This window comes from Rhipicephalus microplus, chromosome 8, assembly GCF_043290135.1.
Source record: "Rhipicephalus microplus isolate Deutch F79 chromosome 8, USDA_Rmic, whole genome shotgun sequence".
NCBI lineage: Eukaryota > Metazoa > Arthropoda > Arachnida > Ixodida > Ixodidae > Rhipicephalus > Rhipicephalus microplus.
The window spans coordinates 39,839,387-39,858,530 of NC_134707.1; the positions used below are offsets into that span (position 1 = coordinate 39,839,387).

Genomic DNA, 19,144 nt, shown 5'->3' on the forward strand with positions numbered 1-19,144 from the left:
TTAATGCAAGCAACATGCATATGAGAGCGGCGTCGTAGCGCGCACCGACATACATTCAAACTCTGGCTAAAGTTATCTGGGCCACCCAGTAGATGCGAGTGGCACGACAATCTTCCTATTAGGGTCATGCTAACTAAAGAATGCTAATAAACAAATCATTAAGATAACGCTAATTAACGGAACGCTGATTAGCAAAATTCTGATCAAGCCGAGTCAACGTCGTACTAATCATGACATAGCTAATAGTCTGCCGGCCACAAGCTCCACTGTTAGTCCAGCCTTGCACCCCCATAGTTCAAGCTCATCCCATTTTTGCTATGCCTCGTATATTACCACGGTTTTCGTATGAATATACACGATAATATATATTTGGGCATTACATGTCAACCTTTGTTGTCTCCCTTGTGGCAAGCACCCGTTTTTTCGTTTTTTTTAATGATCCCCTGGGAGCGCAGGCATCAGGAAAAGGGGAGGGGGGAATAAGACAGTCAGAACAACCAGTTTCCATTACTCTGGGTGTTTTTATTCAAATTCTCGTAAACCCAAAAGAAAAAAAAAATGGCTTCTCAGTGCAGCACTGCAGTCAGCACTGAATGAAACAGAGATGCATATACACAACTCCACTACTCCGAGGCATGAACAGAGAATGAGAATACTTGAGAAAAAAAAAAGAGGGTAGACAGGGGTGATACATTGTAAAGAACAGAAAAAATCCAGGGCCATACAAACACAGATACATACGCTTTGACAGCGATAAAAATAAGCCTTTTTTTCTTCTTCTTCAATGAGCCCACGACATAACCACATAGTGGGCACGGTACAAGGGCTGAAAGGGTGGGTCTCCACCAAACGCCATGTATGCCTTTCATTCCTTACATGGGCACCAGAGAGAAACTGGCGTGACTTTGCTTGATACCCTAAAATAAGGGAGCACAATTCACACCCTGCGAGGGGGAGTAAAAGGAGTCGAGCGCAGGGTGCAAACCAGCCGCACGCTGCTGTGTGAACACCCCCTCGAGGGTGTCAAACTACGCAACCGCATTTTTTTTCTATATATATGTTTCTAACGGGGCGCCTGTAGGCGGAGTCAGAGAAATAAGCACTGCAACAAAAGGATGGTGCAAACAGAAGCCCACCTCACGTTTTTTTCCCATTCTTGTGATGCAGCAGAGAAAAAAAGTTTATACGTGGACAAACAATATTCTCCAAGTACAGGTGAAAAAAATAAGCTTCAAAAAACAACACCCCAAAGCAGCTCGTCAGGTTTAGAAAAAGGCAAATGCTTTTTCCTGTTACTGCTTGGGCAAGGATACCTGCTTTTAGCACAAGAGAGGTATATCTTCACAAAAAATTATGAACGTAATAAAGAAAGGCTGGCTGCTTAAGCTTCCCATCAGAAATCAAGCAAGGGGCAACTCCCGAACACTTGAAAGGTTACCACTATTCATATCTTGTGCAACACAGCAGACAATGCTGTTTCACTCAATGAGCGCCGCCACATAGTTTTTTCTAAACTTAGCAAGAGTGAAAGCAGATTGAGTGAAGAGTACCTAATTCAATCAGTGACGTTTTCATGAACACAAAGACCCATTACAATATTAAAAAGTTTAAGGAAGGAGGGAGGCTATTCCAGTGTGAATTGCACTGCGACCGGTTCTACCACAATTGAACGCAAGAGGACAAATGATCCCAGTTTTGCCATTTTTGCGACATGTGTCTGACGCTATCACTACAGCGGTGTGTTTGCTGTGTCGAACCTCGCAATGATGTAGGCAAGCTAGCGTTACCGATCTGCTGAAACTGAGCACCTGAAAAATGTACCAATTGCATGTACGATAACAAATTTGGATATAGAACAGGAGACTGGGAAATTACTACACTGCTCGTACCGTTAAGTGATATTTCAGCCTTGCTGCCTAAATTCCAACAAAGAAGCTAGAGCTATGCCACTGAGGAAACTTAGCTTTAGGAGGACCCATGATTTTTTACTAGAGTGCCACCGTCGATCAGTATTTAGCTAGTGAAGCTGACCTTGTATATGTAATCACCTCAGAAGCTGAGGTGTGCCACCAGTTCAATTTCCATGCATGTTTAATAGTGAACATGGTTATTCCTTGGCCTAAACAATACACAGACAACTAAAACTACAGGTAAGTAAGCAAGAAGAATAATATTGACGTTAGCAGATCGTATATATCTTCTTAGCTTTTGCAGAATGTGACTGCTTGCTGTTGTCCAAAAAAAAAGACATATTCAAAAAAAGATACAACAGCATAAATATGAAATAATAAACCAGCATTTCTAAACAAACGGGGGTGGTAGCTGAAGCAAGGCAGTTATGCTAAATGATGGAAACAGCTACTCTAGACTTAAGAACACGCATTAAATAAAAATTGCTACTTCAAAGCTCTACATACGGTTTCAATCTGAGTCAGAGATCTCCAAGACTGAAAATTGCGCAGCGGTATCTTCACATAGTAACAAAGCAAATTGAGGTTACCCCTTTAACCTCGCAGCATGGTTCCCACTCACAGGAACTTAAGCGTAAGGAGCTGCAGAGAGAAAAATAAAACAACAATACAAGTTACAGGGAGAAAAAAAAAAGAGGCCACCTTTGAGGGCCCAACTCTTCTTTTGTCTTCAGGTACAAAAATAATCGCTTTTGCACTGTATAGAAACACATAATGCTCTCCTCCAACTGCGGCCCTGGTATTTAATTTTTTTTTTTACCCCTCTCTTATGTCTTTGCTTTTACATAACACTCACAAGTGGTAGTTTCACTTAAATGTTTTTTTTGTGTGTATTTCACGCACAATTACACAGCAAGATTCACGAACACGAACGGGGAAGGCATATTCAGGACAAGAGGGGAACTGCAAGACACATGACGAGGCTCTTTTGTTGTTACTTTCCCGACGACATATATATATCTCTATGAAGTGACTATACATTCGGTATCAAGACTCAAAAATAAGGAAGGATCGAACAAAACAGAACTGTATGTGCCGTCCCTCACTTGTTGAACATGTTTCTCGACGTACAAATGCACATGTACTTGTGTTTGCGTGCGTGTGAAGTTTTTACGTGATGAAGGCTACACTGTGCTATGCTTTACGTTTATGCGTTGTTTCCTTTACAGCTGTGTGACGGTCGGTGTGCCCATAAGGACTGTGTGTACCTCAGGGTACCACACTTCAGCTACAGTAGGACGTGTGTTCGGTATCGGTGTGTTCGGTAGCACAGACCCGTGATGCAAGTTTCAATGGCCGGCCGATACCGCGCACCCCGAACCTGAATCGCTATCTTCGGGGTATCAGAATGTACGCTGCGAACACAATGTGTTTGGAACAACCAGCACTGTTGGGCTGTACTAATTAGAAGCGACGGCAATAATCAATCTCTTTGAAAGCACATCTCGCCAAACTCTCGAACGCTACAGACACGACTTGCATCATCACATAGGCCTTGTAAGGGTACCCACTTGATGTGCAGTGTAAGTGTAAGCACTTTTGAACAAGCTCAACAAACATTCTCTTCCCCCTCCCCCCATTATCCTGTTTCGAGATGAGCCGAAGAATGTGAAATGTGGGCTTTTTTTCAATGAGCAGCCGAATTTTTCAGCATCAAAGCGATCGTATGCTTGACGTTCACTCGTGTGCCACGCTCAACACTACTACAGTGGGACTGAACTGTGCATAACGGTAGCTGCTCCTTGTTTTTCATCTTGAAAGTATAGCATAAAAAATAGTAGTCCACAGCACGTTTCGTATGTGTACCTAGCATGTCCTTAATGGCCCTCGCCACAATAAAGCTCCGTACTGCGCCATCCTTCATGCTCGGCCTTGTCATATTGCGCAAGAACAGCTTGACCAGAAAGTGATCGGACATGTTGCAACAAACATTCGTCTCTGTACTTGCAAAAATGAACTGAGAAGAAAAAAAAAAAAAAACTGGTCACAAAATGAAAAAAAAAACAAAATGCTCGAGTAATGTACTCTATGTTGACTACCTTCAAGTCGCGTTTTTAAACAAGCGACCACCACAAATCGACAAAAATTAATGGAACAGCATTTTTTGGGACAAACCCGAGCACAAAAGCATAAAGACGGCACGCCGAACCTACACTTAAAGCTAATAAATTAATTTAACACTGATGAGAGGGGGGACGACAGTACGACTCGGGAGAGAGTTGAGACCGACAAGCCACAGTTAAGACCGACAAGGTTCTTTTTTTTTTTCTTTCACGAAACTGGGGTTTTTTATCACCACGTTACAGTAAAGGGCCCGTCCTCACGAGAAACAGTCGGGGGCCCAGACAACGAACAAAGATGGCGAACTGGACACGTCACACGAAAAAATGGTCAAATACTTTTCTTTGCCCCAGCTTCATGTGTGGGGTCTGTGTCAGGACACGTTCGCATAAAACGGCGACATTGATATCTCTCACCTTTCCTTTTTGGTTTCTTGTGTCTAACGCATTTGGCACAAATATATATATACTTCTTGCACATTTGTTGGGGAACCAGACATGGCGCAACAGAAGTGGTGATATTGTGTCCTGTTGTCAAGGGGTCTCCATATGCAGAGCAGGAGACGTGTTTCTGTTTTTCTGCTCATTATATCCCGTTCATTGTATGGTACAGTAGACTGACACTGCCGAGGTTATCCTCAGGGACATCGTGGCATGGTAAGAAAAGCGCGCTACCATGCATGCCCGCACTTCACGTCTAGAGCCGAATATTTACCGAGTCAAGCCGATTTCAAATACTAGTAATCTGCTAAGCCAGCAGCACGAATCGGACCAACGAGGCTCTAGGGAAAAACTGTCCAGTAATTATCAATTGACTCCCGAACCTTGTACACCCCACTAGCTGCAACTTCGACAAGAGACAAATCGACGTTAACCACATGTGTGCTCGCTCGATTTTTTTTTCATGTGAGGAGCCTCACGGTGCACTCATGGACACTCACAACATTTGTGATGGAAAAGACACGAGACGCAGCACTGGACATGACATCTATAGCTGACGAAATTGCACCCTAAGGGGTGTACATTGATGACATAACCCTTTTGTGAAGTATACCCTTTGCACACCTTAAAGGGAGTACTAAGAAGGAAGGTGACTGAATTCTTTGAAGGCGTGCTCGCCTACGACAGTACCCCGAAGCAAAGCAATGAATATGCTATGCCTGTACATGTTGCCCCATAGTACCACTGTGGAACCAGTTTTTTTTTTCACGTAGGTGGAAAATGTCATTTGCCAACTGTGTTCAGTAAATAACCACAAAGCCCACACCTTTTGACGAAGCAGCCGCATGTTTAGCAAAGAGTGACTACCACTTTCATGTTATAATGGTACACAGCAGTAGGAGTATCATCACCGAGTGTGTGCTCAGCCTTTGAAGGATACATCATGACCTACCTGTGAAGCAGTTCAATCGAATTAAATTGCTCACTTTCAGGTGGAGACTTGAAAAACAGGCCGACTTGCTAACGAGGAACGACACAATCGAGTGAACCCCAGGAACAGAAGTTTCTTTTCTGTCCAAACGATCAATTCTAATAAGCAAGAAATAAAGTTGGCGTTCCACATTCGTGTGTTGGTCGCACGCCGGTGATGCTGGCAAAGCACCGACAGCAGGCAGGATTTTGGCTACATGGTCAAGGACACTGTCAAGGCTACACTGTCAAGGATATAACACCACGTGTGGTGCAGCCAAACTTCACGGACATTACCGCCACCTCGTCAGATGACCTTACTTTTCGATTAAATTGCACTATAGGCTGCTTTTCTAGCAATTTAGAGCTTAAAGGTGCGGAATCATTACTTCCTCAAAAGAAGGTGCAAATATGGTTGTCACGCAGTAGACATGCGCCAGAAAGAGTGTAAGATCTTTGACAGTAAGCATTGAAAAGAATTAACGCTAGTGTAGTGAGACTCCAGAACAGTCTAGACGCATTGATCCCTTAGCAAGCCATTGCAGACTATGAGAGTTGTAGCAGACGACAAGGCAGAAATCAATCTTCACGCAACGTGCTGCAGTTCAATTGATGAAGCAAAAACAAAACATTACATGTGTGCAGATCTTGCACATAAGCGAAGTGAACCGAGAGCCATTAAGAAAGTTGATGACATTACAAAAGCATTATTAGCCGGATAGCATTCTAGTAAGAACAGTCGTCAAGCACGTTCACGGCTAACTGCAATGCAAAAGCATGTCAAACCGCAGACTTAGTGATAATAATTATTCTCTTATCTTGACAAAAACAAAAAAAAAACAAAAAAAAACAAACAGAAACCTATAAACTTCAGTCTGCCCACATTATACATGTGCACTGATACCATGGTACACTTCAATTGCCAGTCTGCCATGAGCGCGAGAAAATGCCTCGGGCACACAACGAAAAAAGTGCATTTTTTGGCTTTGCTGACATAAAAAATGCAATGTAAATTTCTAAAGGAATCTTCCACATAGAAAGGAGCATTTAGAGCCTCTGTAATGGCACAAAAATGTGAACAACAGAACAAATAAAAATCCATGCGCTGATGTGCTCATGCAGTCAAATTTTGTCGGACAACAAACCATATACTTCTGACAAACACCGAAAAGCAAAAAGATACACAACGTGAAAAAACAAAACAAAAAAAAAAACAGAGAAATGTGGTAGGAAGAAATTGCAACTGGCCAAGACAAGTATCGAACAAGATATAATACGAAAAAAACTCTTATGTTACACCACTACTAAGGGTTACCATTATGCATACCCTGACTGAGAATGTGAAAAAAAGGGAGGTACAGTACACACCTGATACACTTGAAAACAAAACAAAAGATTGCAACCACAATCTATACCGGAACAAAAAAATATGCTCGACAAAAAAAAACCAACAGTGCAATCAATTGACAAGAGTCAATGCAAAAAATATGAAAGGAAACAGAAATGTCAAGCACAAAAAGAAACATGATTACACGACACCAACCACGTGAGAAGGAAAAAGACAAACTAAAACTTGTTTTAGTTAACCGTCACGTGCCACAAACACCACCACACGTGTATCAAATAAACCTTGTAATCCATATATCAAGACAACCACACACCATAGAAAAAAGATAAAGACAACAAAATTTGGAAACGCTTTTTGTCAAACAACACAGCTTGGCCGGACACCTTATCGAGGCAAAGCGAAAAAAAAAAGAAACACACTAAAGGGGGAAACACATCTGCCGCGTGTTGTCTGCTGCAAGCGTTCCATTTTTTTTTTTCATCCGTCTTTGTAGTAGATGTCCTAGACTCTACTTGGACACACACCGCACCACCCCAATGACTTTGTCAAATGCGACATTGAAAACCAAACAAGACGTTCATGACACCTTCGGAACTGCACACATTGAGACGATTCCTCTCTCTGTTTTCCCGCATGTCCCAAGACATACTTCTCGGGAAAAAAAAGGACACCGACGGCAACTACAACATATATTAGTACACCGCCGTTCACACTTCACACGATTTTTTTTTAACACCGCTTTCACAAGAACGAACAATGAAAAGTCTCACCCTGAAGTCATTCCCGGCAACGAAGAGCTGCGACGGAAGCTGTTTTCTTTTTAAACACACACGATACGCACGCTCACTCAAAGACAACACGGACCAATAACAGTGGCAGCCATGTGCACTGACAATGCGCAGACCGACAGGGCCCACGAAGTGGTCCATGATTTGGCGCCTGGCAAGAAATAATGATAATAAGCAGCAGTCTGCACCAAAAGTACGTAGAACGTGAAGCACGTAAATGGATTCCTCACTAAATTCTGTACCTTGCTGAATTACGCTGTAGGGCACCGAGTAGCTCCAGAGAATTCCACCGCAGTTTATACAAACTCTCAATTTATTTTTGGTGCGGCATGGCATGGTACCATGCCATGCCATGCTACCTTGCCATGCATGGCTACTCTGGCTGAAGCATGTTTTGCATTATCTCGTGGTGTGGAATAGACATTTGAATGTGAACGTGACGCCGGGTTTAATCAAAGAAAAACTCCACATTGTGCTCCCTTTGCAGCTGGCGAAATCATGAGAAGCTGAGGAAAAACTTTGCTGAAGTCGTCAGTCCGGGCATCTGCAGGAGCCCGTCTGGAAGTGCAAGTAAAGATTCCATTTACGTGTTTCCGTTTACCTGCCCAGAAAACGCGTTAGGCAAAACTGCGCAGACAGCGCAGAAGCGAACGTCCGATATGCTACCAATATTCGGTAGTAAATGGCAGCCAGTAATATAAATAAATCTTTACCCGAGCCAAACCATAATGACCCAGACCACTCCGTGGGCGACTTACTTCGGGCAGTTGGTCCAGTTTCAACACAAACACAGCTCTCTAGACTTCAACCAGAAGCTCTCGAATCTCGTGATGAGGTATGCAAGCATCATCGTACAGCTATGAGTACAACGCAGGCTGTTAGACAAAATGGCAATACATGTTCATCAACCAATTTCTTTTCTCTCTCCTGCGAAACTCTAGATCAATAGTTGCGCGGATGTGGTTTGCCATTGTGCTTCTTTTGTGGTTCGTTCTTCGCTTAGAGCGGAGCAGCCAAACTTCAATGAGCTTGTAAAAAAAAAAACACAAGAACAATGCCTGCCACTCGCCTACCTGCACTATGTGGGACAAATCGACACTACAAACAGAGCAGGACAACGCATAACTTGTCATACCCATTCCGGCTGGGCCGCCGGGTTACACTGAACTTTGAAAGGACCAAATGCCGAAGGAAGCTTTCCTGTAGGTCTCTGCAAGACCGAGAACAAGACCTAGCTCGACAAAGCGATATAAACAGAAAATTAAATTAAAAAATTAACCGAAAAAAATAGAAAGGCGGCGAAAAAGGGTGTGATATCGCTCTCATTTCTTCTCGTTTTCTCAGTTGTGAGAACGATGACAAGAAGGTGTTGATGAGAAATCGCATATGTCTAAAGAAACATGCCAAATAGGAAGTGAACACCGACATGCCACAGCACTACACAATGCACGCTCCTCTGTCTCGGAAGAGTTCTTTGCCTCGGCATCTCACTCACCCATCTGCTCTTCGTGGGGCGAAAAAAAGACGCGTCGCGCGTTTCACATTGTGTCGTTGTGGCACCACGGACAAAATGAAGATAGGTAAAGAAAAAAAAAGGAGAGAGAAGCACAAAAAACTGGCGACAGTCTCGTGGTTGTCTTTTTTTCTTTTCTGCTTTTCACTCTCGGCCTGCTGCCACATTTCTTTCTCTTCCTTCTCCTTCCTTTTTGGCTTTTTTTGGAATCCGTTTTAACGCTCGCTGCGTCATTAAAAAAAAAGAAAGTCTGCCAGAGGCCCCACGCACACAGGTTGGGGTTACGAGAAGGGTGGAGAGGGCGAATGTGTAGCCGTCGTAGTGCTGGCGTGCGTCGCGCATGTGCAGGCTTAAGCGCAGGACTGCTCACGTGACACAGGACAGGAGACAATGAACGTTCTAGAAGAGAACCAGAGGAACGGGAGATAGAGAGATGAAAGCCGTCGGGGAAAGGAGGTGGGGAGAGGAAAAAAAAACAAAGCAAAGCATAACCGTTAGGGAGCACCCCACAAACACGGGAATGACACATATAGAAAGGGGGGTCAATGAAGCAGAGGTGAGCAGACACTCTGACTGAAATGAATTTCGTGAAAATCGTGAAGGCGGAGCCACGTTGAACAAACACCTCGTGCCATTGTGGCACGAAGTGAGAGAGCGATGCATGCATTTTGGAAAGAAGGGTTCCCAGTGGTGAAAGGGCCCGTGCAGCTGACCTATTTAGAACATTCTTAATTTAGAATATTCTAAACATTTGGTTGAAACAGGCACCCACATGCTCTGTACGTTATTAGGTTCCAGCATTTTACATATGCTATGCAAATACAATAAAACCTCGTTAATTCAAACTCAGTTATTTCAAGATCCCGCTTAATTTGAAGGATTTCTGTGGTCCCGCATTTTCGAATCTAAGTTATAGTGGATAATTTGAAGTGGCGGCCGGCACCAGCCCCGTTAATCGAAAACTTTGGGTGCCATGTGCCAGTTCCAGATCCCGATTTCGCTGCGAATCCGCGGAAAACGACGGCCATTAATTGCCACAAGGCAATGCAACGTATCGATATTAATGAGTGGCAGCTGGAACCCTTGTCTCGCTACTTCTAGAGCAAAAAAAAAAAAGAAAGAAGAAAAAACGGTCTCGTGGTCAACCAAAATGTGCACCTGTGGAAAATGAGCCATGCTTCACTGCAACACAGCGGTGATACGCGGGTAGCTTATTTCATGTTTCTCGCTATGTCAGCGGGTGATGGTTTACCAATTCTTTCTGGGATTGTAAGGAAATTAATAAAAAACAATTTAGCGGAAATTTCAATGTATGCGAACCTCCGACTCCCTGCTGCTCCAACAATTAGCTTCTTTGCACTGCTGGCGGAGTTCTTGCCAGCAACACCTGCTTAGAAAACCAAGTTCGAAAGTTTAATGATCATTTTTTCCAGCCAAAACACATCGTGAGCTTCATCATACTGGCCATTATTAAATTCATAATCATAATAGAAAGGATATGCGAATGGTTGCATCATGACGTGCTGACGCAGCGAGGAGCAAGGATGGATGGATGGATATGGCTGTACCCTTTCGATCGGGCGGTGGCTAGCGCCACCAAGCCGTAATACTTAATGAACCAAAAACTAGATTTTTTTTTTTTCCCTTTAAATAGTGAGGTTGAGGATTCGTACTTTGCAGTGAAGGGTTTAATTTTCACTCGTGCCTTGACTTTAGCCACCAGTCGGATAACCTCTTTCTAGTTAATTCTACCTGCTTAAAGTCTATTTTGCCCTCCCTGTCCCTAAACCCCAGTGCTTTGAAAAACTCTGCGCCATCATCCTGAACTATAGAGAACTATAAGCGACATGCTGCCCGCGCGTCTCTGCTGTGTTGCAGTGAAGATGTCCTGTTTTCTGCAGGCGCACATTTCAATCCATCATGAGCGAGTTCTTTTTTTTTTTCTTTTCGGTGGCAGCAGCGAGGCCCACCATTCCTCCATGTTCGCGGAATAATAAAGACCAGGTATTGCTGAAAAACATAACCTTTGGAGCTGCACGCTAGCCGGCACAGCAAATGACGAGCACCGATTAGTTTGAATAGTTCCAAGTTTTTTGCATCCCACTTTTTGTATGTTCTGTTCATTCAAAAACTCACTTAATTCGAAGCTTCCTCGCTGCCCCAGTGACTTCGAATTAACGAGGCTTTACTGCACTTATCATGCGACAAGATTAACATACACAGAATAGCACTTGGAACCAAACGTGAATGCTGGCAATATTAATTGTCGGGGTTTGACGCCACAAAACCACGATACGATTTTGGGGGATCCCACAGTGGAGGGTTCCAGATATTACGACCGATTGGGGACTCTTTACCACGCACTAAGCCGAGGTACATGACCCTCAAAGTTTCCACCTCCGTCAAAAATGCAGCCCACGACAACCGAGATTCAATCCCGCAACCTTTGGATCGGCAGTTGAGCCCCATAACCACTGGATTACCACGGCCGATCCAAACGTACATGCAGCATGTACAAGATAAAGAAACAGCAGTGCATATGTTTCAGACATAATGTACCTGCAGATTATATAGGCCATGTTAGCTACCTTCTACAGCAAGCTTATTATATGAACAATACCAATTAAAACAAAATGTAATTTGACTGAGTACCTCAAGAAAACGCAGGGCACATGCTGTGTACCTTAATTGTTCCTGCAGTTTACATAAGCCACGTTAACGGACATGCAAGGAAAATGCAAGGCTGCAACAGTCATACTACAAGAGAGTGATCATTCAAGACATATGCTCACCTCTGCTTCTGACCAACACAGTCACTAAAAACATTGGGTATTGCACAAAAAAAAAGGAAGACCACACACAGTGCCCTTTGGCACTTTTAAAGACACAAAATATAGGCACTGTGGTAACACGTAACGAAATAGGCACAAAACATATTACTGGTGCTATCACCCACACTGAAACAGTAGCACCTATGACAAGCAAACGATTTTCGAAGTATTTTAGATGTGGCATCACAAAAACCTCAACTGTATGCTCAATAGTGTGTTACAAAAATACAATAATGCTGGATAAAACGTTGTAGCTTGCATGGTCATGAAAGTGGACATGAAACGGTGTGCAATTGTTACCACAAAAAATGGTAGCTTACCACAAGATGTTAAAGAATGCATCAAATTTCAGGCACGACCACATGTGAAAATACTTTGAGAACACGTTTGCTGCTGTGCTTTTTTTTTTCGGTGCATGCTTACCGTGTTGAAGCTCCACATTTAAGCACTAGCTGACACCACCAACACTAATGTACTTTTTGTATAGCTACGCCAGATGGCCACTGAAAAGCTGCACACCACTGCTTGCATTGCCGCATAGGTGTGGCAGGCCGCAATCAAATTCTGGCATCTTCTGCGACACATACACAACAAATATCCCGACAGCAAGAGGGTTAATCTGTAACAGTGAGGGATGCCGCTCTTTATCAGCGCTAGTAGAATCCAGGATCATTAAGCATTTTAGTCTCAAACGTAGCATCAACAGTTTGCCAATGATGCACCCGAATATGTCATACACTCAGACTTCATTAAAACGAAGCTGCATGTTACAGGAAAACAACTTCGTTATATTAAAAAATTTGCTGGCATTTTGTGTTGCAACCATGTGCGTTATTTATTGTAGATTAGACAAATAGCTGCATTCATTGCTTGAAATAATGTTTAGCATTGTGAATGCCTTGAAGTGGCAGTAAATAAAACTTACCACTAACTTACATGTGTCTCCCTTCACGAGAGTGAAATGGTACAGTATTCCTTAAATGGACAATAAAGAGGAACGGTAGCATTGGCTGGATTGATTTTCAGAGCACCATAAACATTTCTCTTAAACACAGTGTGTAAAGGCTTCACCGCAGAATTTCGATGATACGAATTTGAAGGGCGCGCGCAAAATATTCATACTATCCCCGATTCGTATGAACCAAAAACAAGTTAAAGCTGCTCATGAAGATGAACACGAACTTTATTGGAGTCAACTACTTCTAGCTGAAAAAACGACCATGATGTTCTTTTGAACGTTCCTGCCTTCACCGCCTCTCAATTAAGTGCCACGGTTTCCTCACTCATGCTGCTGGCACTCAAGGCGTGTTCACACTTGGCATTGAAGGAAGCGAAAGAGGCAAAACTTATTGGGAATTCACACACAAAAAAAAACTCAGTCCTGGAAAATTCACACTACAGCATTCGAGCGTGAATGGAAGAGCAGCCGCAAAACCACACTTTGCACCAGTCGCGAAAAAAATTCTGCTCCTAGTATGCATGCCCACCGCTGCCACCTTCGCCGCATGTGAATTGATTCCATTTTGTTTCCTGAGCATTAAAAGTCATACAGAGTTTCAGTTATGCATGAAAAGCACAGAAAAGAAACAGTTTACATCTGTAAAAACATTGTTTTAGGAGACAGGGCAGAAAAACGACACGAGCGGACCGCGACGGCAGAAGCGGCGACGGATTTAGCCTGCAGTGCAAAAACTAGACACGTTGGGCATGCCAACTCGCTGCTGCTTCACCGTCTTCTACTTCCGGTGTCCACAACGATCGTAATCCAAACCAGGCTCCGGATAAAGGCGTCGTTATCAAGGCCGTGAGGACACACTTGTCCTAGCTGTGTGGGTAGTTTGCGGCTTCATCGGCGCGATCCACCACTGACGCCTTTGCCACCATGTTGAATTTGCGGCTGGTTAACTACATCACGTGGTTTGAGAGCTAGTGCAGCTGGTGTGGCCAAAGCAGTCAAACAAAATGGCGATCTATTTTGGCATGGCAGAGAAGTAGGTCCCGAACTGATTTTTTCGCACTGGCCTCGGGGGCCTGGCTTTCCCGCCACTTGGGCGGAAAAGCGAGAAAAATTCCACGAAGTTTTTGCCGCATTCGCTTCCTTCAAGGTCAAATGTGCAGTGATGAATCGCGCGTTCGTATCATCTGCAGTGGCTGGGGAAACCGCTCGTATAATACCAAATAACGACATATTTTATGTAACGTAGTCCATCCAAAGCAACCTTGAAATTCGTATCATGGAGAAATTTGCATCAACCATTATCCTCTCATCGAGATTCTACTGTAATTATTAGGTTTTTTTTTTTACAAACTGAGCTAGTTGTGTAAATACTTCAAATCAACAGCAGGCCATTTTATGCACGACGCATAATGAGTTCAGTTTATAATAAAATTTAGAAATCCAGCTGCTGCATTGAGTTGGGATTGTGGCACTGTTTTCGGGTGCCACATGCGCGGCTCATAAGTACTATAATGTGTTCTGCACCCTGATCCACACTGTAATTTGTACTGTGACCTGTGCCAGGATCCGTACTGTGACCTGCACCCTGATCCATAATGGAACCTGTATGTTGGTCTGCGCTGTGACCTGTACCCTGACCCATACTGTGCCCTGTACTGTGAGCTGTGATATGACCTGTGCTGCGACCTGTACCATACCATCACTTGTAAATGGTACCAGAGGGGAAAAGGCAAGAAGCTAGGTTTGTGACAGCATCTGGAGTGTGGAAGTCAACCAGACACACACCAAATCTCCTCTGCAATTTCGCGCATGCCGGCAAGATAATGTGGAAGAAAAAACTTAGCCTTGACCACTCAAAAAACAAGTCGAGCAGCGACTGCATAGCTTAGGAGTAGAGTTACTTTTAAGTGACAATAAAAGCCTTGATAAAGGTGCTTTGCTTAAAGTTATGGTGTGAAGTCTACACTAGCAGTAGCCCAACAACAGCTTACATAACAACAACAACAAAGAAAGACAGCAGCGACGATCCTTTTCATGTTAGGAATATCTCTCTGTGTAAAAATAAACTAAAAGAAAAACAAACACGCCTTACATTCCTGATCTAGCGTATCTATACTATTGCGACAGTTTTGCTTGTGCCTCAAGGTGTGTATAGATGTGCTGCTTAAGGCTTGGATTGCTTAAGAATACACAACTAGGTTTAATGTAGCTGCCATAAATTCTTTTCAACAAAATGATAAAGCTTCCTAGATGGAAATCATTTTTCATTATCTTCATTCAGTCAGGCAGCTCCGAGTGATTATTGTAAATACAGTCGAACTCCATCACAACGAAACTGACAGGACGTGGAAAAAATTTAATCGAAGCGAAAATTTCGTTGTAGTGAAATCGAAAAAAATATAGCTGATCTGAGCTAGCAAAACAAAGGAACATTTATTTTCCAAATTGAAAAAAATGCCCGCTGCTTTTTATTCTTTCCCAGAAGTGTTACGACACGATTCTCACCCATGCATAGCGAGGCCATGGTGAAAAGCACGCTGAAACAACGCCTAAAACCGCTTTCGTGACCAAACCAAACAGTTGCATCAACACGTTAACACCAGCAGCTGTGTGCCGTTAAAAGTATCAGACAATGCCGAGATGGAGGCAGGGTATTGTGGAGCGGCGACTTATGCATTATTCTATGTCATTCTTATCATCCATCACTCGCTACTAGCTGATTTTGTTTATAATGCGGACTAACAGGCGCTCTAATTAGTTACCACACTGGCCAAGCACGAACATAATGATAAGCATCGGAATTGGAAACGTATCGTTCCACTGTTGCATCCAGAAGCTGCGAGAAGGAAACCATGAGCTGAGCAACTGAGCTTCAGCTTCAGATCGTCTGCGGCTCAAAAGCAAGGCAGCAGGGCAGTCTTATTGCCATCGCTATTGAGCAATGGCGGCACCCATGCTTGCTGAACAGCGGCAGTTTCTGGTGGTGCCAACGCGTGTTTTAGACTTCGTTGACGCATTTTCAGGCTCTGAAAATGCACCGAAATGTTACAGACTGGATTTACTGCATAGCAATAAGTATCTGAGCCTGGCATTCCATCATGAAATTTCGCTGAAGCGGGACGACTGAATAAAAAGTGTTCGTTGTGGCGATAATATTTATGCATTGACTTCTATGGACTGCTGACAGAGAATCGTGAATTTTTCATAGTAGCGGAAATTTCGTTGAAGCGGCGTTCGTTGTAGCAGAGTTCGACTGTAATAATAAATTGTTTTATCCAGCTTTGTTATACTTGGGTGTCCCTAGATTATGGCGTATCAGCTATGCATACTGCTTTGCTTGAATTATTTTGCAACAACCAATTGGAAGTCAACTATGTACACTATAGCAAACGGCCGCCTCTGCCTTGGTTGGTTTTATGTTTAGGTGCTATGCTTTCTCAGAAACTTCTGTCAAATGGCATGCCTGTCAAATAGGATGCACTTTGCCAGCCCCTTCAGTTTATACTGAAAGAGTTTACTCTACATAAGGCAACCGATTTCCTTCCCTTTGTCTTCATATGGTCCTTCTTCAGCCAGCTTTTTTACAAACAAATTGTGCAATTGTGAGAGAAATAAAGGCGAGGGAAGGATAAAGAAAAGAGACTTACTCAACGAGAGGAAGGATAGAGAGAGAATGAGGAGGTAAAAGGGGAGAAGGAGGAGACACTTACCCAGGCATTTCCTGGGTGTCCGCCTCAAGTCAAGAGGGGTGGAGGGGGAGGTCATAGTCTCAGTAGGGCTTGCTGGCGTCTTTCGACCGCTTGAGCTGCACTTTGAGTCGCTTGGTGCCGATCTGGAAGCCGTTCATCGCCTGAATGGCCGCCTGCGCGCTTAGCGAGTTGTCGTAGCTCACAAAACCTGCAAGAGAATGGGAGAGGAGGGAAATGACGATGCCGAAAGAGGCGTCACGCTGCTCGGTCGTTCTGTGTGGTCTGGGATGCCACCTTGAAAGTGCCCACTTTTAGATAAGATATGGGTGTAAGTTGGTAAGACGTGCAAATATTCGTTGTCCTTCCTTGTTCCTTATCGGGTCGCCGCACATGTCGTGACGAGAAAAGGGTACAACACTCTTAGTTGAGGCAAGCTTGAGAAATCGGGTAGCCCAAGTCTCTGGTTGACAATGATGAAAAACGGTTGATAAAGTTATTACTGACGTTACTGAGAGTTGGTCTAAAGTGACAATAGCATAGAAATACTGATATTACTACATCAGTTGTGCGGGTGACACAAAGCGCTTGAATTTACACGTTCTTGTGCACAGTGCACAGCTCGAGAAATCCATGAAAATGTCCCCAAGATTATGCTGCAATGCTCAATGCCCCGTAAGTCAGGTAATCTTGCATTATTGATAGTCAACCATCAACAACCTCATCGATATCAGTCTAGAAGTGGCAACATCAATTGTTTTTGTACTACTGGTTGTTTGAAAATGACTTGCCCAGCAATAGCATTAATTGTACTCTTGGCTGTTTCGCATTACTGCTGGTAGGAAAAACCGAAAGAAAATGTTTGCGAGTGGGCACTCAAAGAACTTTTAAAAAAACAAATAACGACTGTATTATTCTCTCCCCGCACTTCCCGTCTTTGCATCACCACTCATGATGCCAGCTGATTGTTGACGCGAGGTCACAAGGAACTAAGCTGTTGATTGGTCCATATACGGGGGACATCAGCTGCGAATTGTCTCCCACCCTGCTTTGCCATGCCCATCCTGCCTTGTCTCGTATGACTATTTCGCAAGATCAACTTATTTCACTTTCAATATGCATTTTCGACAGTGCAAGCCGAAATAACAGCATGTACACGAAGATACCCAGAGGCTCAAATCTTAGCGCTGACTTTGTCCATGTGTTTTATGAAGAATGAAGTGATTAAAAGGAAGAGAGTGCTTGTAAAATTGGTTGTGAAGCCGAGAAAAAAACCACTCTCTCGTCTTTTGAGCTCAGAGTGGTTTAGGGAGCCTTTAAAGGGACACAAAAGAGCAAAATGATTTTTGTTCTAGTACAGTATAACCTCATTACAATTCATCTGCTTACAACAGACATTCGGATACTAAATACCAATTGGCTTTGTTATGCTGACCTCCCTATTCGTTTCATTGATTCAACTTTGGTTACTATGAATTCCGGTACAACGGACATTCAGGTATAATTGGCTAAAATGTGAGGCCGGCGAGGCGGTCAGGACTCCCTTACAGCGGACTTTTTCCACGCAGACACCACAAATTCAATCACTCCCCAACTTCAAAGTTCACTTGCCATACTTTCAGGACGGGAACAGCAGGCCACGGATATCGTCGTACTGATTTAAGCAAGAAAGCTGCCGTTATCAGGTCTAGTCAGTGCCTAGCTACGGCAACGAAAATCAGCGTGCAGCATCCTTTGTGTTCTGGGACGCTGACGCAGAGAGCTGCTGCTACTGCTCTCCTCCGATCGGTCTCTGCGTGATGAGCTTGGCCTGCTGCCTATGCGCGAAACACTCATCTGCGATTCTAAGGAGCCAGCGGGCAATGCAATCCTTCGCTTTCGAGGAAGCACATTACCACTAATTTCGGAGCAAGTTAGGCCTAGCCACGATTTCGAGCAGAAAGCTCGGTTGCGATATGCGTGACAGCGGTGCCCGTTGTTTCAAAGTGCGTCATGCTCCATCGTGAGTGTAAGGAGTTGTTGCAAGGTGGTATTTGTCGCACGGTCCGAAGTGCTCATCAGCAGACCCTCTTACAGCGAATCTAACGGGAAAACGCTATTCCAGCACTCGTTGAAGAGCGCGTCTGCGATGTTCCCGATGAGTGTGCGTGGTATCGCGATTTGATAACTGAACGACTGAGCTTTCACTTGCAGCTGCGACCCGTGAACACAAAACGAGTGTGAAAGCGTCACTAAGTAGCTCGATTTTTTATGGTTGTGTTTTTTAGGAGCTACAACTCCTTGAAAAACATAGCTTTCTTTTTTTCATCTTCTGCAATTGTTTATGTAACCTCGGCCGGCACAACAATGTTTTACAGCACTTCAACGTAGTTTTGAGTATGAAAATATTTTAGTAGCAGATGATAAAAGGCTACCAAAACTGTCACGTGCTAAAATTCCAGAGCAAAATTTAAAAACAAAGCTTCAAACTTGTCTTTCTTCACTAATAATGTACTTACGATAGTGAATTACGTGGCATTAGAGTTCTCCAAGCACAGTTGGTCGATCTAAACCAAGTCATTGCTTCTCTTTAGTGTACTT

At 43.6% G+C, this 19,144-nt stretch overlaps 1 protein-coding gene across 30 annotated transcripts in view; it reads right to left on the reverse strand.

Moving 5' to 3' along the window:
- The window catches only part of LOC119164399 (CUGBP Elav-like family member 1-A), a 646,479-nt gene that overhangs the window by 7,614 nt on the left and 619,721 nt on the right, over positions 1 to 19,144 (reverse strand). For 29 of the 30 annotated variants that reach the window (XM_075871606.1, XM_075871607.1, XM_075871605.1 and 26 more), the window contains 2 exons: positions 16,589 to 16,775; positions 502 to 9,488 (listed from right to left, as the gene is read on the reverse strand). In XM_075871606.1, the coding sequence (XP_075727721.1) occupies positions 16,648 to 16,775 (128 nt within the window). In that variant the 3' untranslated portion in view covers positions 502 to 9,488; positions 16,589 to 16,647. Of the gene's footprint in view, positions 1 to 501; positions 9,489 to 16,588; positions 16,776 to 19,144 lie in introns of those variants that run through there. The other variant, XM_075871581.1, reaches the window with a different exon arrangement.